The sequence below is a fragment of the Physella acuta genome, unplaced genomic scaffold (assembly GCF_028476545.2).
Source record: "Physella acuta isolate Inbredline_101_S28 unplaced genomic scaffold, ASM2847654v3 ptg000754l, whole genome shotgun sequence".
NCBI classification, from domain to species: Eukaryota; Metazoa; Mollusca; class Gastropoda; family Physidae; genus Physella; species Physella acuta.
In genome coordinates, this window is record NW_026732272.1 from 16,232 (window position 1) to 38,910 (window position 22,679).

General features: G+C 39.1%; 1 protein-coding gene across 1 annotated transcript in view; it reads left to right on the forward strand.

Annotated features, from left to right (window-relative positions):
* Window positions 1–22,074, forward strand: part of LOC131950332 (guanylate cyclase 32E) — a 33,640-nt gene extending 11,566 nt beyond the window's left edge. Inside the window, exons 4-21 of the mRNA XM_059312435.1 lie at window positions 77–212; window positions 636–787; window positions 1,301–1,394; window positions 1,843–1,921; window positions 6,940–7,054; window positions 7,716–7,868; window positions 8,199–8,303; window positions 8,906–8,977; window positions 10,602–10,764; window positions 11,296–11,445; window positions 13,620–13,800; window positions 14,477–14,617; window positions 15,635–15,758; window positions 17,061–17,304; window positions 18,961–19,059; window positions 19,893–19,984; window positions 20,513–21,544; window positions 22,015–22,074. Coding sequence (XP_059168418.1) covers window positions 77–212; window positions 636–787; window positions 1,301–1,394; window positions 1,843–1,921; window positions 6,940–7,054; window positions 7,716–7,868; window positions 8,199–8,303; window positions 8,906–8,977; window positions 10,602–10,764; window positions 11,296–11,445; window positions 13,620–13,800; window positions 14,477–14,617; window positions 15,635–15,758; window positions 17,061–17,304; window positions 18,961–19,059; window positions 19,893–19,984; window positions 20,513–21,544; window positions 22,015–22,074 — 3,192 coding nt within the window. The remainder of the gene's footprint in view (window positions 1–76; window positions 213–635; window positions 788–1,300; window positions 1,395–1,842; window positions 1,922–6,939; window positions 7,055–7,715; window positions 7,869–8,198; window positions 8,304–8,905; window positions 8,978–10,601; window positions 10,765–11,295; window positions 11,446–13,619; window positions 13,801–14,476; window positions 14,618–15,634; window positions 15,759–17,060; window positions 17,305–18,960; window positions 19,060–19,892; window positions 19,985–20,512; window positions 21,545–22,014) is intronic.
* Window positions 22,075–22,679: the final 605 nt, after the last annotated feature.

Below are 22,679 nucleotides of genomic sequence, written 5' to 3' on the forward strand. Positions count from 1 at the left end.
TATATACCTCACATCTCTATAGGTCCCTGGAAATCGCAAATCTCTATAGATGTCTGTATATCGCATATCTCTCTAGATCCCTGTATATGCGGCATATCTCTACGACTCTGTCATGGTTTATGCAAGAGCCGTTCACAGTGTAGTGCAGGAGGGGAAGTCACCCAGGGACGGAGTTGCTGTGTTTAACAAACTACGTAACCAGACCTTCACAAGTGAGTTATCGTTCCTGATTTACTAGCAATTCAGTTTGAATCTACTCCTTGCTATATCATTAGTTTGTATCCTTAGCGTGTATCCATAATGCCTATAAAAAGTTGGTATCTATAGTCTGTACGTTCCATGATGTTTATACTTATTTTTTGGCTCCATTTCCTATATTTCTATATAAACAGAACTGTAATTTCTCAGATTTAAATCGTTTACTATGTACTAATAATTTTATATCCCATATATATATACATATATATATATATATATATATATATATATATATATATATATATATATATATATATATATCATACCTACCAATCCCTACATAATATCTACTATTTTGAGGCCACTGCCATATATTCACTAAATGCTCTATGTGTTTTACAAATCAAGCACTTAAGTCACGTGACTTGTTACTACAGGTATCCAGGGTTACGAGGTGTACCTAGACAACAACGGTGACGCTGAAGGCAACTACACCGTCCTGGCCCTCCAGCCCATGGCCAACACCTACGGCATGGGGCTCAAGCCGGTGGGGAGGTTCGCTCGTAGCCGGGCTGATATGCAGAGAGTGGTGAGTTCTTTCCCTTTACCCTTGTAAATAAGTAGTACGGATATAAAAAGAGTGGTGAGTTGTTTCCCTTTACCCGTTTAGATAGGTAGGACTGATATGTGGATCTGTGAGTTGTTTCCCTGTACCCTTGTAGAAGATACGTTGGGCTGATATACAAAGATTGGTAGGTTATTTCCCTTAACCCTTGTAGTGGATATGCTCAAAGAGTAGAATGTGTGAGCTACATCTCATTCAAACAAATCTTTAATTAGTTCATCAATCAAAATCAGAACCTAATTGATTAAACGACGATTTTAAAAAAAATTTAAACCACAAAGTTAATATATTTTCAATTTTGTTGTCTGAATTGTGTCGATACAGCATTATGTTGTTCACACAACTAAAATCACGTACAATCAAGCAGAATGTTGTCTTATGATCAAATTTTAAAATTATATTATTATTTATTACACAACTATTTCACTGCCTTTCTTTTCTGCGTTCCCCACATTAATATCACGCATTCATCCACAGACGTACGTAATGGATGTGGATGTATTTGGGGACAAAGTCCCTCTGGATGAGCCCCCGTGTGGATACTTTGGTGAGCTGTGTCGAGAGGAACCGAGTGAGTAATTCATGGATATCATCCAAAACTGGATACAATCCACAATTTCATTACTAATTTTAACAATAATCCTTTCATAACTAAATTAGTCTGATAATGCATTTTGGGGAAAAAAACAATAATATGAAAATTATCTTGACTTAAAATTAACAACCTACAACATATGTATTTATACTTTGGTTATTATTATCTGAATAAGTCTGAAGAGTTGCAATGTATGTAAATTAATTATTAGCTAATGACGAATGTTATTGAATCTGTAGACAATACTAATTCTTGATCAACAATGAACAAATTTTATTTTAAAATATTTTAAATATAAAAATTAAAATCAGTTTTAAATGTCAGTTTTGGTATTTTATATATCACATAAGTTTTATGATAGTTATGTTTAAATGTTAGTTTGAAAACCGCGTCTTTTTGCCATTACAACCCGTTGTTTGTGTAGGTCAACTACCGCGTATAGTGGGCGGATGTCTTGGTGGTCTTGGTCTGCTGCTGGTCATCGTCCTGGCAGTTCTCTACAGGTAAGTGGTTACTTCTTTAGTAGAGCATTCCATAAACAAGTCACCAGAGGTGTAGCGAAGGGGGGGGGGGGCGGGGGTCATATGTCCCCGGGCACCGACCTTAGGGGGCGCCAAAATGGGTTGGAAAAACAAATTGAAAGTTTTCGGGGGATGCAAATCGAAAGTTTGAGAGGGGGGGGGGGGTGCAAATCGAAAGTTTGAGAGGGGGGGGGGGTGCAAATCGAAAGTTTGTCCCCGGGCCCCGGGAAGGGTCGCTACGCCTCTGCAAGTCACTATCCATTGAAGATTTCCGTAGACAAGTCACTATCTATTAAAGCATTCCTTAATGATCTATCAAAGAGCTTCGAAGCTAACCAATTCATCCTATTAACAATTTTGACGATAAAAGAACACCTTCGAAGATTTCCCCCATCCCTCTCCTCTCTAAAACCGATCTCGTTTTTTTATCAACATATTTTAATGGCAATAAAGATAATTTATCTCAGGACAAACTATCTCAGACAAAATATGCGAGACAAAATATCTCACTGAAAAAAAGGGTTTCAGAACAAAATATATAGAATAAATGAACTCGCTGACAAAAAAAATAATTCGCAGGACAAATGATATCATGCATAATATATTGCGAATCATCATCATTTCCCGTTTGTGGCCAAGACACATGGGGCAGATGAAATATAGTTCATCTGCTACAGAAACCTAGGCACATGTAGGGATAGTGTTGTCATCACTATGCCCAGCCGCCAATTATTTGAACTCGGATTCGAACTCGAGATTTTATTGTGTTAGCAGTTTACCTCTAAACCGCTAGGCCACGCCGTCCCACCATGTTGCTCGATATCTTACGATAAAAGTTTGTAGTACTTTGGATGATTTTAGTAGAGTTGAAGATTTCTAATAATTGTTATACGATCTTATTTTTTACTTTTTTTATACATCTAATAATTATTATCTAATAATTATATAATGGAACAACTCTAATAGGTCATACAATGTGTTTAATATTAATTATTTTTGTGGTGGAAGTCTACATATTTTTGAAGCGGTTCGTAGAATTGTAGGAAAGAAGTCTTAATCGCAATGGAAATGTTTTTCAATATTTCATAGCCTAATATGGGTCAAACATCTTTTATGCTTTGGTATAATAATGTTTTTTACACGAAGCATCTTTTCAGCTTTAAAAAAATGTCTAATGAAAGTAAAAATCAAGAAAATGTATTATGTCATAAAATTAAATTTGTCATACACTAATTATGTCACACAAATGACCGCACAGCATATTTCCGTTTGATGCCAACATTTTCTTTCCACGCGGCCAAACGTTGTTATTTAAACCGACACATCTAAAGAAAACATACAATGTCATATGAATTATTGAATTAGTTCTGGTATATTCTAAGACATTTTTTTTCCTAAGTTGTATCTGTAAGCCCAGATATAAAAAAAATGTCGTCGTGCATTAATTACATTGACGTCTGCAGCATCACGCGCCGTGAATAATTAATTATCTTTGACGGTTGTCTTCTAGTGCGTGACATGTCAGTGTGATATGTGAAATGGATGTGATTTCCGGAATCTGTGTTGTCAGGGGCCCCACTGCTAGATATAGAAGTTTGGTGTTTAGGGGCACCACTGCTAGATATAGAAGTTTGGAGTGTGTTTAGGGGGCCCATTGCTAGGTATATATTTTTCGGTGTTTAGGGGGCCCATTGCTAGATATAGATTTTTGGTGTTTAGGGGGCCCACTGCTAAAACTTTGGTGTTTAGGGGACCACTGCTAGATATAGAAGTTCGGAGTGTGTTTTATATAAAGAAAATAAACCTCTTTAGAACTAACGGTCTATTGGGCAGACGAAGTAGAGTTCACATGTTTCTTGACCTCGGCATTGTGGTCAGCACTATGCCCAGCCGCCTTTACTTTCCATAACAACAGTTAAGTACCCCTTAGAGCTGGGTGGATTCAGAGACTGACTTTAACCCGGATTCGAACCCGAGACTTTCAGGTTATAAGTCTAGCGCTCTAAGTCAAGGCCATGCCGTTCCATAACCCTGTTTAATAGGGGCTACAAGAGCGTTTATTTTTCACTCCCCCCCCCTCCAAATTCAGACCATAAACTGCTGGAGTTATTACCCCCATTCCATGGTCGCCAATGAAAAAGTATATTATCACAACAGACCAATAAAGCATTCCTTTTTACCGTCGTTTTATTTTAACTCAACACATGGACTGTATAAATACGACGGTGACATCACATTACATTAATAATTATCATGTGCCATAGTGTCGGTCATTAATTATTCATTACAATGATTCATAAGCCTGAATAATTAGATGTAATACGTACTTCTCTTTTTCTTCATGCTATGTATTTTCGCAACATCTGCATAGTGCATTGTTATCACAAAAGAGCTTCGACATTACTTGATTTTATAAAGAAACTGGGACAATTTTAAATAGATTTTTTTAAATTTTAGGTACAGTTTTTTTAATTACCGCAGTCTTCCTTCACTCTACCTAACACATAAACATATTACAAACTCAGGAAGACATATAAGCCTAAAGGTATGAATTCGCAAAGGTACAACAGATGCATACACTTACATATACCCATGCACAAGCAAATAAAGTTTAAGAAAAATAACTCACACACATCAACACACATTGGCTCATTATTTTCATTATTGAAAGAAAAAAAAGGCTATCTATTATACATGTTCACTTTTATAAACTTTGATATTTAAATATTTATTTTGTGTCTTGAAATAATTATTTTCCCCAAAATTCCACTTGGTCACTAGTGTAAAAATATAAAAGCAAGCGGAGGTCATTAGAGAAACATTTTCTTAACTCTAAATATCTAATTATCCCTAAGATATTTTTTTTCACCTCGTAAAATCAACTTTTTCAGATTTTAGACCATGTCTTTTTCCGTTCTAGAAACTTATTTTATTTTTGACTAAGTACCTAACTTTAGCTTGGTTGTTAAGTTGTAGTCATGGTAATCAACATGACCATACGGATGTACATGCGTTCTTGTGTTTGTCACATCTCACTTTGACCGAGATTTAAAATGATTGGTCAATGAACTAGGGTCACTCATGTTTCTATGTTCTACTTTATATTATTTAATTAGTGAACTAAAAAGAAAAGTAGAGGTCAGATCAGGTCAAGGAAACTATTTTTTGTTTATAATTGAGTACACCAAGCGCCTGTCAATAAAATGTTTTCAGGTTCAAGCAAATCTAAGGCTTAATGGGATTTTATTTTATTTTTTTATTTTTTATTTATTTTTTGTGTGTTTGGAATTAAAAAAAAAATATTCTGGAGTTTAGTCGCTTGTTAGGTAAACAGCTCTGTTTTTTTAAATAGAATTTGGGTATGGTCGATATAATGGGTGGGGGGTTTATTTAGGGTGGATTCAATGTCCGGAGAAAGATTGGTGATGTGGGGGTCGGTGAGGGTGGCTGAGGATTGGAGTTTGGCCAAAAGACGAAAAAAAAACCTGTGTGGAAAACAGGTTGAATAGCCAGGTGAGAGGGCTGGGGTATCTGGGTGGCTCAGGGGTAGTACCTAGTTGCGTGAGTGAAGAGGAGGTTCGAAATGTCTTGGTTTTTGTAGCTTAATCAGCCGGCTGTCTAGATGTGTAGGGTGTCGCCTTTCTTAAAGTGTGGGGGTAGCCGGTTTTCCGGCTTTTTCAGAGATGTCCATTTTATGAGTGGGGGACGACTTTCCGGTCAAGTGGGTAAGCCGTCTTTCTAAATATATAACAAGCCGGTTTTCCGGCTACCTGAAATCCGTCTTTTTCTGACTTTCCGGCTATGTGTGATAAAAGCGCCGGCTTTCCAGATTTGCGTAGAGCCAAAAGCTAGCAAGCATGCTTGTGTACTTTTCGGCCAATTATAACTCAAATGAAAAATGCTTATAAAAAATATGCAGCTAAAAATAGCAAACCCCGATTAGCATAATGTGGCATTGAACACAAAATAGAAATACAAGTGAAACCGGATGCATCGGTTCAAAACAAAACGGCTTTCTACAACAAAGGGAGAGAAGCTATTAATGCTTTTCTGTTGAGTGTGATCTCCCATGCGTAACATACCACCTACGTCGTTTAGTTAATTAATTTTAAAAAAGCTGTTTGTTGATGTTTAAGTAAATCGTGTAAGCTAGCCCTCAAGGTTACGACACGGACACTTTAATCCCATATCTGTTTATAGCTCAAAGTAGAATAAAAATTTCAGATTGTATCTAGTTTTAAGTAGCCTACTGAAACCGACCTTAATACTAGAATTGGAATGTAGTACTGATTTACAATCAATCCCAACACCATCGATTAGTATTGTGTGTGCTACTACGTGTTGCGATTAGGGTTGTAAGTTGTCAATGTGCGTTAGTCGTGTTGTTTTTTATCCAGTATTGTTTTGTTTATGGTAAGGATTAGAGTATGAGCTATGGTCAGGGTTAGGTTCAAGGTTTGAGTGTAGTATGGGGAAGGGATAGACTCGAATACGTAAAGGTGATGCGTTAATAATGAGAACTATTTTGAGATAGAAGGTTAAGATATAGGTTTAGTCAAGGTTCAAATTATTAAAATGTAATTAAACAGGTAAACTTATTTAAGCTTTACTACAGAACATCTTTAAGATAGAACCAACGATTATATGTGCTAGTGGTCAACCTTAAGTAAAGTTCCCTTTTCGAATCTGACGGTCCATGATGCAAGTGCAGTAGAGTTCACCTGTTTCAGTTACCTCGGCATACGAAGAGATCATGTGAAGAGAGTGTGATCAGCATTATACCCAGCCGCCTTTACTTTCCCTAACGTGAGTTGGGTACCCATCAGAGCTGGATGGACTCAGAGACGTTCTACTAACTAGAACTTTGATTCGAACTCGATACCCATGAGTTAGCAGTCGTGTACTCAACCGCATAGGCCGCGCCGGCCCACGTTCAATCTTAATAACGTGCAATGTCTACTACTGGTCTATATTACTAATGTGATTGTATTTTTGTCCAGGAACTGGCGTTATGAGCAGGAGTTAGCCAGTTTACTCTGGAAGATTGACATGAAGGATATACAACTCCAACCCGACGTGGCCATTTCAGCTTTGTCCATCCTTAGTTCTATAGGGGTAGGTCACATTTTGGATTTGTTGCCGTGTGGGAACATGATCTATGTGTGTGTGTGTATGAGGATATGTTCCTTATATACGGGGACAAGTTATGAGTATGTAAGGGAAATTGCTCTGCATGTTTAGTGATGTATTGTGGGGTCGTAGATGGATGCTGGTAAGCTAGGTATTTGTAGACTTCTTTTGTGTGGGGACAAGATATATGTGTGTGTGGACAAGTTCTGTTTGTGGGAGGACACGTTCTATATGTAAGGAGACATATGTATATGTGAGAACACGTTCTTTATGTTTGGGGACAGGTTCTGTATGTGTGGGAACAAATTATGTATGTGTGGGAACAAATTATGTATGTGTGGGAACAAATTATGTATGTGTGGGAACAAATTATGTATGTGTGGGAACAAGTTTTGAGGGGACACGCATGTATTTGTAGAGGCATATTGTGTATGTTCGGGGACAAGTTCTGTAATTGATAGTAGAAGGCTTAGTATATTGTTTCTTATATGTTGCCATATGCAGTGTGTTTGAGGACATGGGCAAACGTTCCGTTAATGTCCGTATACGGAAACTTTTCTGTATGTCTCAAACACATGTATCTCTAAGTACCGTAACAGATTAAACCCCACAATTCCCAACACAGCTTGTCTTATCTTTCCTACAGCCCCAGAACAGCGGCTGTATAAGCATCAGCCCCGAGCAGGAGCAGAGGTTTACAAAGATGGGGGTGTACAAGGGCACCCTGGTCGCCATGAAACCCATCAAGAAGAAAAATATTGACACGACATCAAGGGACATCAAGCTGGAGCTGAAGATGGTAGGACTTACACTGTTATTTAAACAATACATTTACTCTTAAGTTCAGCTTGTCACAGTAAAACACATTTTAAACATGTCATAATAAACACATTGTTACTGTAGCTCTAACACCGTACACTAAACAATGCATAGTTTATACAATTTAAACTAATTATACTAATTAGTACTAAGTCTGTTTTGTTTTAAAAAACACAGTAAAAAGTCACTTCTATCTATATAACAGTATATTTGAAATAGCAATTACAATCTGCAACCAATATATGGCTTAATGAAACCAATGTTGAGAGAGTTGTCCATGCTAATGTAATGTCCACCTACCACCATTAAGATGAGAGATCTACGTCACGACAACATTGTCCAGTTTGTGGGGGTCACGGTGGAGCCTGGTCTGGTCCATATCGTCACAGAGTACTGCACTAAAGGTAGTCTAGAGGTGAGTCTTCTAGTCAGTGGAGTGGTTGAGTGATAGAACTCACAAGTACTGCACTAAAGGTAGTCTCGAGGTGAGTCGTGTGGTTGAATGATAGAACACACAAGTACCGCACCAAAGGTAGTCTGAAAGTGAGTCTTGTGGTCAGATCTTTTGGAGTGGTGTGGTTGAGTGATAGAGCACACAAGTGCTCATCCGATAGATGTGAGTTCTGTTCTTCGGACTGATACTTTTGGACTACTTGAGCTCACCCAGCTCTAATAAGTACCTGTTTCGAGTTAGGGAAAGTAACGACACTGACAACAAAGTACCATCACACACCGACATCTCTAAAGCAGATACAATTTAAATGATATACTGAAGTGTACCATCGGTTGCACATACGTAAATCAAATATAAAAAAAAACTATCTGCCCTATTGAAGATCAAGTCTAAAAACATAAATTTTAAAATATGTTTTTTTTGTGTATCTGATCAAGTGTTTAATACCATGAAATACATACACCTTATATATCCGCTAAAGTATAGTTTACTAGGTGGGAATCAACCACGGCTCACGTAAACATATTCTACTCAGTGTATTGAAATATTTGCTTTGATTCCAGGATATCTTAGAGAACAGCGATCTCAAGCTGGATGACATGTTCATAGCGTCCATTGTATCGGATATACTGAAGGTGGGTCTCTAGTTTTGTCTGTCTAGTGTTTTGTGTACATAGGTAATTTGTCATGTACACCATTGATCACATGTTCATAGCGTCAATTGTATCGGATATACTGAAGGTGGGTCTCTAGTTTTGTCTGTAGGCCTACAGTGTTAGTGTACACGAGTATTTTGTAATGTACACATTGTTGACATGTTCATAGCGTCCATTGTATCCGATATACTGAAGGTGGGTCTCTAGTTTTGTCTGTCTAGTGTTTGTGTACACGGGTATTTCGTCATGTAGACCATCGTTGACATGTGTCATGTACATTTTACGTTCCTCATCCTACGTCCCTCATCCAACGTCCCTCATCCTACGTCCCTCATCCTACGTCTCTCATTCTACGTCCCTCGTCATACGTTCTGTCCCTCATCCTAAGTATCTCGTCCTAAGTATCTAGTATAGCGTCCCACATCACTCTTACTACGTCATATGTACCATGTTTTACGCCCCTCGCCCTACGTTCTCTGTCCCCTCACCCTCCTTCCCCCGTACTACGTCTCACCTTCTACGCCTTACACCCCCGAACATTGTGTTTTAGTTGACCACAACTATGTTTCTAACCCAGGGTATGATCTACATACACATTGTGTTTTAGTTGACCACAACTATGTTTCTAACCCAGGGTATGATCTACATACACATTGTGTTTTAGTTGACCACAACTATGTTTCTAACCCAGGGTATGATCTACATACACATTGTGTTTTAGTTGACCACAACTATGTTTCTAACCCAGGGTATGATCTACATACACATTGTGTTTTAGTTGACCACAACTATGTTTCTAACCCAGGGTATGATCTACATACACATTGTGTTTTAGTTGACCACAACTATGTTTCTAACCCAGGGTATGATCTACATACACATTGTGTTTCAGTTGACCATAACTATGTTTCTAACCCAGGGTATGATCTACATACACATTGTGTTTTAGTTGACCACAACTATGTTTCTAACCCAGGGTATGATCTACATACACATTGTGTTTTAGTTGACCACAACTATGTTTCTAACCCAGGGTATGATCTACATACACATTGTGTTTTAGTTGACCACAACTATGTTTCTAACCCAGGGTATGATCTACATACACATTGTGTTTTAGTTGACCACAACTATGTTTCTAACCCAGGGTATGATCTACATACACATTGTGTTTTAGTTGACCACAACTATGTTTCAAACCCAGGGTATGATCTACATACACATTGTGTTTTAGTTGACCACAACTATGTTTCTAACCCAGGGTATGATCTACATACACATTGTGTTTTAGTTGACCACAACTATGTTTCTAACCCAGGGTATGATCTACATACACATTGTGTTTTAGTTGACCACAACTATGTTTCTAACCCAGGGTATGATCTACATACACATTGTGTTTTAGTTGACCACAACTATGTTTCTAACCCAGGGTATGATCTACATACACATTGTGTTTTAGTTGACCACAACTATGTTTCTAACCCAGGGTATGATCTACATACACATTGTGTTTTAGTTGACCACAGCTATGTTTCTAACCCAGGGTATGATCTACATACACATTGTGTTTTAGTTGACCACAACTATGTTTCTAACCCAGGGTATGATCTACATACACAGCACCGTCGTCTCCCATGGCAACCTCAAGTCCTCCAACTGCCTAGTCGACAGTCGCTGGGTGGTCAAGATATCGGACTTTGGCCTCAACAAGTTCAAGGCCAAACAAGAGCTCCCGTACCACGGAGAGCATGCTAATTATAAACGTGAGTGCCATTTTAACTGGAACCAATGTGCTGTGGTACCTCGTCAATTTAAACATTAACCACTTTGCTGAAGTACCACAAAAAATTAATGGAACCACTTTTCAGTTGTACCTCAGTTAAATTAAGCTCGAACCACTTTGGTTTAGCATACTATAGTGTATTATAGTATGAAAATAATATAGTGCATTATAGTATGAATATACCATAGTATATTATAGTATGAATATACTATAGTGTATTATAGGATGAATATACTATAGTGTATTACAGTATGAATATACTATAGTATGTTATAATATGCACATACTATAATATATTATAGTATGAATATACTTTAGTATATACTGCTGACCACACTTTACCTTCATACGCCGAGGTATCTGAAGCAGATGAACTCCGAACGGGAAAAGCTGATGATATGAAAGTATTAAATTGTATGCTTATGTTGTATGAGTATGTTACAAATGTAGACTATGACAATGTACTAGCTGTGCAGGAAAAATTATTCCTGATGTTTTTCTTTCGTCTCAGGATTTCTATGGACTGCTCCTGAGTTACTCCGCATGGAGAAACCCCCGCTGGGCGGCACGCAGAAAGGGGACGTGTACTCTTTCGGTATTGTGCTGTATGAGATACTCAACAGGAACGGTTGCTATGGTGATTGTCACCTGACACCAAAAGGTAACCCATTATGGTTTTACATTGGCCTTATGTTACACCAAAGAGTAACTCCTTTTAGTTCTACGTTTTCTTTACGCTATATCAAATAGTAACCCATCATAGTTGTACATTTTAGTTGACATTGTTTTATATCGATATCAACAATAATTCAACCCGATGCATCACCTTTTCCCGAGTCATGGCTAACTGTAACTATAACCGCCTGTGCTCTAACATAAATTAATATAGTATCGATTTTCATTATTTCCATATAAAAATGTCGTGTTTCTCGGCGATTTAAAAAAAAAAAAGCTATTCGCTGTTGTTGACTATTGCTAAAAATGCACGCATACACATAATGGAACGTACAATATTCATATATGGAGATATATTTAAATGTATACTCTATACATATAAATATCATATTCAAAAGTCAATGCTAGACACAAAAGTTTAATAAATGCAAAATCAAATATTGCAAAATAAAACTTCCAAATTTAATATTGATTTCAGGTACTTACTTCCCATATGTAAATTTGAATTAACTAAGGGAAGCAAATTGCACTTTATTCACAACAGAAGTTAAAATCACAGATATATACCGACATTAAAATATTGCAAAAGTTAGCTATCTCCTAAATAGTATCATTAATAACGTTTTGAGATAATTTGCTATTTTCATACTTTGTTATATTGTGAAAACATTTTATGATTTTAATATTACTTTCAAAACGGCATTAGATGCATTAAATAAAAAAAGTTAAATTAATCAATGTTACTTCATTTACTACGATGCGTCATAATTTCGCAGTATGCCTATTCCCGCTGTTTTATATACACGATTCTTATGTCCACACTTCCCCCCACCCAACCGGACTGGCGGATAAATCGTGGGCAGCGTACCTCATCGCCAGGGGTCAATTTTGAGTCATGGAAAATTTTGGAATGATAGATCATTCCAGAGACCCTCATCCCACGGTCCCATCCGTTTCTGTCCATGGGTGACTACAATGTGAACCTTTGACTCCGCAGCTAAGGACGGAGCACAGTAAACTAAGCAGTCAAGAGAAACCGAATTTGCACACCTAATTTTAGTTTAGTTCTTATGCCATTTTATTTTTCTCCATTTAATTACTATATATACAATTGATGTTCATGTCTTTGAAGCTGTGTAAAACCACCAAATAAATTATTATTACTAAATTAAATGTTTAATTAATTAATTTGAAAAACCTAGGGAGGACTGCTATAGATATAGATGTTTGAAAGGGAAGAATGGTTGATTTTATGTGTCCAATTGTAATCAACATAACTGGTCCGGTTGCTTAAAATTTGTATCATTTTAATTCTCTGTAATCCCTACTTTGTTTTAGCTCTACCCCCTCCCCCCTCAGCCCACCACACCGATGGAAAAAAAAATCCATTGAACCATCATTTAATTTGCATTTTCAGATTATTAAAAATAAAATTGTAATTAGAATTTTTGTATTAGATCTATGTATAAGTAAACCATCTTAAATCAATGAATGTAGGCTACATGTAAGAAAGCAGTATTATTATTGTAAATCTGTATCAGTCCTCACAAGCCGATGATGAGGTAATACTAAAGCGAACATATAAGGCAAACTGGCAACGTAAATTACATGCCTGAGGCGGAAAAAATAATATATATATATATATATATATATATATATATATATATATATATATATATATATATATATATATATATATATATATGTATACACGGCTCTTATGATATTATCAACCCACGATAACATCTTCCAATAGAGAGCGTACATCCAATAAACATCTGACATTAATTTGCCTATCTTTACATCTCTACAGAACATTCGTATCCCTTTGTTTTCTTTTTAAGTATCCTCAAATATTTCATAAATATTGTTCGCTTAGTCTCAGACTCTGTAGTTTAAATACAATAATTTATTGGCAAATTATCAAAAGCTATTATATAATAAACCCCACCAACGATATTTCACTTGCATTTTTGCTAGGGTTATGAAAAAATAGGAAAAAAATGCACAGCAATACAATAAATTATTAAATACTGACAAAACAATGTGAAGGTTTCGACTCACCAAAATTTTGGGAATGAGTGACGCCGCTTTTTATGGCGGTGTGGTATACTCATTAGAGGCTGCTACTGTTTACAAAACGAACTGTTCTATTTATAGAAATCGTAGAACGGATCAAAGAAGGGCCGGCGGACGGCATACCGTTCCGACCAAGTATCTCCGAACTCAACTGTGAGAGTGACGTCCTGTTGACCTTGACACAGTGCTGGGACGAGAACCCGGAAGTTCGGCCAGATTTTAAAACTTGCCGGAAAGCCCTCAAGTCCATGCAGAAGGGAATGTAAGTAATGAACTAGAGCTCACTCGGTAATTTATAGTTGGCTGAGTCATAGGCGTAGCGAGGGGAGAGGGGGGCCGGAGGGGGGCGGACCGCACCGGGTGACACCATTTAGGGGGGTCACACCAAGGCAAAAAATAGCAAAATGAATAGAGAAAAAAATTGAGGGGGGTGCAAATCGAAAATTAAAAGTTTGTCTCCGGGAAGGGTCGCTACGCCTCTGGGGGGTGACACCATTAAGTACCGCACCGGGTGACACCCGACCTCGCTATGCCACTGGACTGAGGCACCAACTGTCACAGTCTCTAAATAGTGTTGGAACTTCGGGCATTCATGTTTTCTTGTTTTTCCAAAACACCTTTCTTTCAAATCTGGTGAGAGTTCTAAAGTATATTTGCTAACATACACACATTAGAAAAAACACAACACACACACATACAGACACACACACACACAGACACTCAAAATAATTAGTCGACTACAAGTAATTTGTATCATAAAAACGTGTGTAGACCTCATATATTCCAGTAAGTCCAACATATGGTGTTTTGACCTCTAATGATAGACATCTTGTGTCCCATGTTTGACCTCGTGTTCCATGTTTACCTCGTGTTCCATGTTGACCTCATATGTTCCATGTTGACCTCATATGTTCCATGATTGACCCCTTGTATTCCAGGAAGTCCAACATCTTCGACAACATGATGCTGCTGATGGAGAAGTACGCCAACAACCTGGAGTCTGTGGTGGCTGAAAGGACGGTGGAACTACACGAGGAGAAGAAGAAAACGGAGACTCTGCTGCACCGGATGTTGCCTTCGTGAGTACTGTCTTTGTGTAGTCTGTTGTTTGATATTGCGTTAGGTCTAGTCTTAGTTCAGTCGTTGTTTGGTTTTATGTTAGGTCTAGTCTTAGTTCAGTGGTGGTTTGGTTTTATGGTTGGTCTAGTCTTATTATAGTCGTGATTTGGTAGTATGTTCGATCTAGTCTTAGTTCAGTGGTGGTTTGGTAGTATGTTCGATCTAGTCTTAGTTCAGTGGTGGTTTGGTAGTATGTTCGATCTAGTCTTAGTTCAGTGGTGGTTTGGTAGTATGTTCGATCTAGTCTTAGTTCAGTGGTGGTTTGGTAGTATGTTCGATCTAGTCTTAGTTCAGTGGTGGTTTGGTAGTATGTTCGATCTAGTCTTAGTTCAGTGGTGGTTTGGTACTATGTTCGATCTAGTCTTAGTTCAGTGGTGGTTTGGTAGTATGTTCGATCTAGTCTTAGTTCAGTGGTGGTTTGGTAGTATGTTCGATCTAGTCTTAGTTCAGTGGTAGTTTGGTAGTATGTTCGATCTAGTCTTAGTTCAGTGGTGGTTTGGTAGTATGTTCGATCTAGTCTTAGTTCAGTGGTGGTTTGGTAGTATGTTCGATCTAGTCTTAGTTCAGTGGTGGTTTGGTAGTATGTTCGATCTAGTCTTAGTTCAGTGGTGGTTTGGTAGTATGTTCGATCTAGTCTTAGTTCAGTGGTAGTTTGGTAGTATGTTCGATCTAGTCTTAGTTCAGTGGTGGTTTGGTAGTATGTTCGATCTAGTCTTAGTTCAGTGGTGGTTTGATTATACGTTAGGTCCAGTCATCGCTTCTGTTGTTTCCAAACCATATAGATACTCTTCCTCCATTTAAAGATTGGACGTTTTTTCTTTTATTATTAAAATTATACTGTATAAGATTCAACCTTAAGAAGACCTCCTAATTTTGTGAAGAGATTTCTTTAGCTTTACGTTATATTGTTTGTATAGTCGTCTTTGCTATCATCAGCACAATAGCAGATACAACGGTCTTGTTTATTTTGTACTCAGGAGCGTCGCCGCCCAGCTGGTCCGTGGTCAGCCTGTCGTTCCTGAGGCATTTGACAGTGTCACCATCTACTTCAGTGACATTTGTGGCTTCACTGCCATGTCATCTGAGAGCACGCCCTTACAGGTATGTCAACGTCAGTGACATATTATATCAGCATTCCTTCTGTACATGTCAGTTATATGTCATTTAAGAGCACTCAGGTAGACTACTGATATTTAACGTCAGTGACATGTAGGTTCATTTGCAGTCCATTCGACTTGATTGGGGATCTTAATATTTAACAGTAATACACAATACAAACTGACAACCTACATAGCATCTTTATAACGAGACCTCATTGTCCTTACAATTGTATTACCAATTTCCATCTGTCGTCTACATTGAGCCTTTAAAAGTAGCACGACATCCTTGATTATGCTTTCAGGGGAAAACTGTTGCTATTCGACTTACCTATCGCTGACATTTACTTAGAAGAACTATCTTTACAGTTTTTAATCAGTAGCGGAGCATAGGTATTCTGCTTGTTAAATAGAAAATGTGTAACATGTAAAGTTAATTTGTGTTCATTTTAACTCAGATGTCTTTTATTTTTACTTTATTGTCTTTACCCATTGTGAAGCGTATGGCCTCAACCATAACATTCTCATTCCTCCTGTCTCCGGCTGCTAATTTTGCAATCTCCCAAGACATCCCTGCTGTCTTCAGTTCCTCAAGAAGACTCCTCCTTCAGGTCTGTCTTAGGTGCCCTCTCGCCTTCCATTGGGATGCCACTCAAGCGATGAAACCTCTACTGCATTCTTAAAGTATTCATTATCTGCATGACTTGATATCTATTCAGACCACGCGCATAGTTATTGAATTTCCTGAAAACCACAGTAGCATCAGTTTCATCTTTTTCTTCTTCGTTCTTAATTTTTAGCTTTGGAAGGGATCCCCACCAACCCAATTAAGTATACGTGTCAACTTGTTAAGCACCATTGAGGCCATTTTTTGGATTTGCTTCCATAGCCTTTGTCCAACCAAGAACAAACTACAAGGCAGCAGTCGTTTGATTTTGGAGTTGTCTCTCCTAGAAGAGTGGCTACTCCCAGCTAACGAGCCTCATCTGACCGAGATCAGTTTCATAATCAGTAAACAAATCACAACATTTGTTTAGAACTTCCGCCATTAGTTTAGCAGTGGGACGTCAATCTTCCTTTTTTCCACTCTGTCCATCCCCATCCTCAGTCCCACTCTTTCTCATGATTAAACTCGTACATTTTATTGTATGAAAAGTCTTGTTGTTATTCCTTTCCCTACCTCTTTTTCGTTTACCAAGCACAGCTTCACGTAAGCATGTTCTAGCTATTCTTGATAACCTTGTGTTAAATCCATACCATTCCAGTTTCCGTTAATTTTGACATCAGACTCCCTTTACCTACCCAGATTGTTGACCTATTGAATGACCTGTACACACTGTTTGACCGGATCATCAAGGACTACGATGTGTACAAGGTGGAGACCATCGGGGATGCGTACATGGTGGTCAGTGGTCTGCCCAAGAAGAACGGCATCCAGCATGCGGGGGAGATAGCGTCCATGTCGCTCCATCTGCTGACCGCCATCAAACAGTTCCAGATCAGACACAGGCCTGATGATGTGCTTAAGCTGAGGATTGGTATACATAGTGGTGAGTTGTTGTGATACAGTGGTGAGGTGTGGTGATACAGTGGTGAGGTGTGGTGAGGTGTGGTGATATAGGGGTGAGTTGTGGTGATACAATCGTGAGGTGTGGTGATACAGTGGTGAGTTGTGGTGACACAGTGGTGTGGTAACATAGTGGTGATGTGTGGTGAGACAATGGTGAGGTGTGGTGATACAGTGGTGAGGTGTGGTGACATAGTGGTGATACAATGGTGAGGTGTGGTGAGTTGTGGTGATACAATGGTGAGGTGCGGTGATACAGTGGTGAGGTGTGGTGATACAGTGGTGAGGTGTGGTGATACAGTGGTGAGGTGTGGTGATACAGTGGTGAGTTGTGTTGACAAAGTGGTGAGTTGTGGTGATACAGTGGTGAGTTGTGGTGAGACAATGGTGAGGTGTGGTGATACAGTGGTGAGGTGTGGTGATACAATGTTGAGGTGTTGTGATACAGTGGTGAGGTGTGGTGATACAGTGGTGAATTGTGGTGAGACAGTGGTGAGGTGTGGTGACATAGTGTTGATACACTGGTGAGGTGTGGTGACACAGTGGTGATTTGTGGTGATACAATGGTGAGGTGAGGTGTGGTGATACAGTGGTGAGTTGAGGTGATACAGTGGTGAGGTTTGGTGATACATTGGTGAGGTGTGATGATACAGTGATGAGTTGTGGTGACACAGTGGTGATTTGTGGTGATACGGTGGTGAGGTGTGGTGATACAGTGGTGAGATGTGGTGATACAGTGGTGAGTTGTGGTGATACAATCGTGAGTGTGGTGATACAGTGGTGAGGTGTGGTGATACAGTGGTGAGGTGTGGTGATACAGTGGTGAGGTGTGGTCATACAGTGGTGAGGTGTGGTGAGACAATGGTGAGGTGTGGTGAGACAATGGTGAGGTGTGGTGACGTAGGGGTGAGGTGTGGTGAGACAATGGTGAGGTGTGGTGACGTGGGGGTGAGGTGTGGTGAGACAATGGTGAGGTGTGGTGACGTAGGGGTGAGGTGTGGTGAGACAATGGTGAGTTGTGGTGAGACAATGGTGAGGTGTGGTGAGACAATGGTGAGGTGTGGTGAGACAATGGTGAGGTGTGGTGAGACAATGGTGAGGTGTGGTGAGACAATGGTGAGGTGTGGTGACGTAGGGGTGTTGTGTGGTTAGTTGTGGTGATACAGTGATGAGTTGTGGTGACGTAGTGGTGATACAGTGGTTAGATGTGGTGATACAATGGTAAAGTGTGGTGACACAGTGGTGAGTTGTGGTGATACAATGGTGAATTGTGGTGACACAGTTGTGAGTTGTGGTGGTACAGTAGTGAGGTGTGGTGACACAATGATGACTTATGGTGAGGTGTTAATATTAGGGGTGAGTTGTGGTGACATAGGAGTGAGGAGTGGTGATACGGTGGTGAGATGATGCGATTTGTGGCGATACAGTTGTGAGTTATGGTGAGGTGTTAGAAATAGGGGTGAGTTGTGGAGATATGGAGAGTTTAACATAGATTGTGGTAAATTGTGGTGTAATAGTGGTGATGTGTGGTGACTTTGTTTAGGTATCAGTTGTTTTTGTGTGCTGAGGTGACACACTGGTAACTTGTAATGGCGTACACAACACTAAGGTGTAATGAATATACCTTTGTTTCCTTTAGGATCATGTGTGGCGGGGGTGGTGGGGCAGACCATGCCCAGGTATTGTTTGTTTGGTGACACAGTCAACACAGCCTCCAGGATGGAGTCTAACGGTGAAGGTGGGTACAAGATTTAGCAGTTGTGTTCATAGTTGCTTGTATGCGCACTAAGATGATATGCGCACTAAGATGATATGCGCACTAAGATGATATGCGCACTAAGATGGTATGCGCACTATCATGATATGTGCACCATCAAGATATGCGCACTAAGATGATATGCGCACTATCATGATATGTGCACCATCAAGATATGTGCACTAAGATGATATGCGGACTAACATGATATGCGCACTAAGATGATATGCGCACTATCATGATATGTGCATCATCAAGATATGCGCACTAAGATGATATGCGGACTAACATGATATGTGCACCATCAAGATATGTGCACTAAGATGATATGCGCACTATCATGATATGTGCACCATCAAGATATGCGCACTAAGATGATATGCGGACTAACATGATATGCTCCCTTGACTGGCATGTGCACTAATATGGCATGTGTATTCCACCTACATGAGCCCCTGACAGACATACACACTTTGTCGGCATGCGCACTAGGCTGATCCATGCACCATCTTGACCGACAAACTTCATATTATTTTAAAATCTCCAAATTTGAAACACCATAATTATGTAGTTAAGCTTTCGAGTGAATTTAAACTGTATACAAACTATACATTTCCAGAAGATAAGTATTCGCAAAATAACTGTGGTTTCATTTTCAATTAATTAAAAATGCTACTTGAACAGTTTCTATTCCGTCTCTTCAGCAGTCTAAAATCTAATTTCTAACAGTTGTACCAATAGTCTACGTGTGAAAACTAAAACCTACCTTCTACCTCTCGTACCTGTGAAAACTAAAACCTACCTTGTGTCCACAGCTCTGAAGATCCACGTGAGTCCCAGCTGTAAGAAGCTTCTAGACGAGCTGGGAGGGTACACGTTGGTGGAACGTGGCCTAGTGGCCATGAAGGTAACAATGTTGGCCAGAGTAGCATGTGGTTTATGGTGTGTGGGATGTCTGTTGCGCTAGAATTTGGTAGGGTGGTACTGCTTTATACAAGCTATTGAAGGGTCGACAAAAAACAAATGACATGACAATGAATGAGGAGACTCTAAAACACTTGTGAGATAGAGAGTAAGATAGTTACTTCAAGAATGTGACAAAGAAATAAAAAGAAATAAAGAGAGATTGGGATTGTTAATAAAACAAGTAAAAATAATAAGGAAAGCGAGAAAGAAAGTCAAAATGAGTCAGTGAGAATGAAAAAGAGAGTGAGATTGTATGAAAGAGAAAATGAGCTACATAGAGACGTATATTTGGAGCGAGAAATACAGTTTTGTAAAGAAGATTGCGTAGATGAGGTAGTATTTTTATCTCTCCACATCCTAAAATTACATTGCTATAATGTTTGTCTTATGTAGTCAACTATATTGACCTGAATGTTTAAAGCTAAATTGTTACGCCTGATCTCTATTAAAGTTTTGAAACTACTCACAGGGAAAAGGTGAACTCCAGACGTACTGGCTACTGGACGAGGAGCCGTCTGTCCGAGAAAAGCGCGCCAAACGTTCAGACGACAGCGGGGTCCACACCGACATCCTGGCAGACATCACCCAAAACGGCAAGGTGAAGGACAACATCGGCAGCACCTTGATCCCGTACCTGCGCTCCTCCATCGTCAACAAAAACAAAAACGGCCACACCAGCCCTGGACCGAAGAGATCTCGTAGCGCGCGGTACTACCGCGAGATCTACTCAGGCGCGCGCTCCGTTTCCCAGACTCTAGAGTCCGGTATTCCAATCGACGGATTCCTTGACCTTCTACAAGAACCTGGTTCTCATCCTACCCGTACGTCATTCCCAGAGAGTCAAACAACAACAGCAGACGGGATATCTACTCTAAACGTCAAACAACTAACACACAACGCCAAAGATGGCCCAACCCAAAAGAACAAACTCCTACCCAATACGGCACTTGGCGAATTCAGCAGTAACTACGACATGAAAACTGGACAATGGGTAGACAAGCACGCAGACTTTCACAAATCAACATCGGACCCTCCGTCGGAAAAACCTTTAACCCGATTTATGTCAACAATAAACGAAAACCTGTTTTCTCCTTGTAAAATCTGCGGCGCGCCGAGACTTATAGGAAAGAAGCGGCATAAATGTAAACACAAAGGGGCGAATAACTCTAGCAGGGACAGAATTTTCTCGACTCACTCCCCTGCTATTACCCGTAAAGACGTCACAACTCAAAATATTGAAAAAGGCAAAGACGTCTTCGTCAAGATGTCGCCTATAAATCTACATGACCTTGAGAAGAACTTCGCGTTTGACGGGTGTAGTCTTGAAGACACAGACTCACCAAAGTTGATCTCAAAGCGGGAGGTACAATATAAACACAACACGATAGATGCTGTGGGTCTGAATGGACCTGATTCAGACTCGATGGTCAGTTCGAGATCAGAGTCGACCAGTTTTACAGACCTGAGCAACGGTGTACAGAGGAATAATAAAGTACATCCGGTAAGGGACCCCGAACCTTTCACGGTGCAATCTGGAGACTTTATCATCCGACCACTTCATTCCGTTCACTTCGCCAACACAACTATATAACGCATGCACTAGTATATAACGATTATATAGAGAGTAATACCGTTATATAAAGATCATTTAGGGAGCACTTTGCATACGCATCTGAATAACGATTATATATGAAACACTGCCATCACCATTATATAGTAAGGAGCACTTCGCATACACCACTATATATAGACCGTTTGGGTAATAATTTACCAATACAAATGTTTAACGTGCGCTGAAGTCAAACTTCAATTGAGATGTAATTTAGTAAAACAATGTGTGTCATTATGTACAATTTATTGTGTATGTATAACTGTAATTTTGATTTATTTTGCTAATGATGTAGACAACTGATAAAAAAATGAATTAGCGATGGCTCATTAATCCAACTAAAACCCATTAATCCCCTGCAGGTATCTTTAATACGCCCTGTCAGTTTTGTTGACAGGGAGATTATCATAATCCGTGTGTAGCTACACACTGTACAAGTGTAGGCCTGCGTTTGAAACTTGAAACATACGTGACTTACTGTTTAAAAGAGTGGATGAATTACGATTGTTGTTTTGGCGACTATGTGCAATGTATAATCCATGTTACTTTTATTTGCTAGTATTACATCTGCTAAGTTTATGGTATTGTATAAATATATATATACATGTGTTTACATGTATATCCGGTGAGATAAAATATAACTAACATACACATGTTGAGATTAAGACGTTTGATTGAGAACATATTTGTTGTAGAATCTAAAAAAATTGGGTCATCCAGTATTTTTAGAATTGCTTTACATGAGCGCAACAGGCCATCCTTCTATTAGATGCATCCAATCAATATTTTTTACTAGTGATCAGTCTAGTGAATTTTATCCAAAAGGTATTTTATGTGATTGTGTATTTTTCACCAGTAATATAAACTTTAAAAAAATAATTAAAACATCGTTTAAAACTAGATGTTTAGTTAAAGCAGGGGTCTCCAAACTACGGCCCGCGGGCCGGATGCGGCCCTCGATGTCCTCTGATCCGGCCCGCGGAGATCTTTTTGTCCACAGAAAAAACGTTTGTTGGTGATGGCTGAG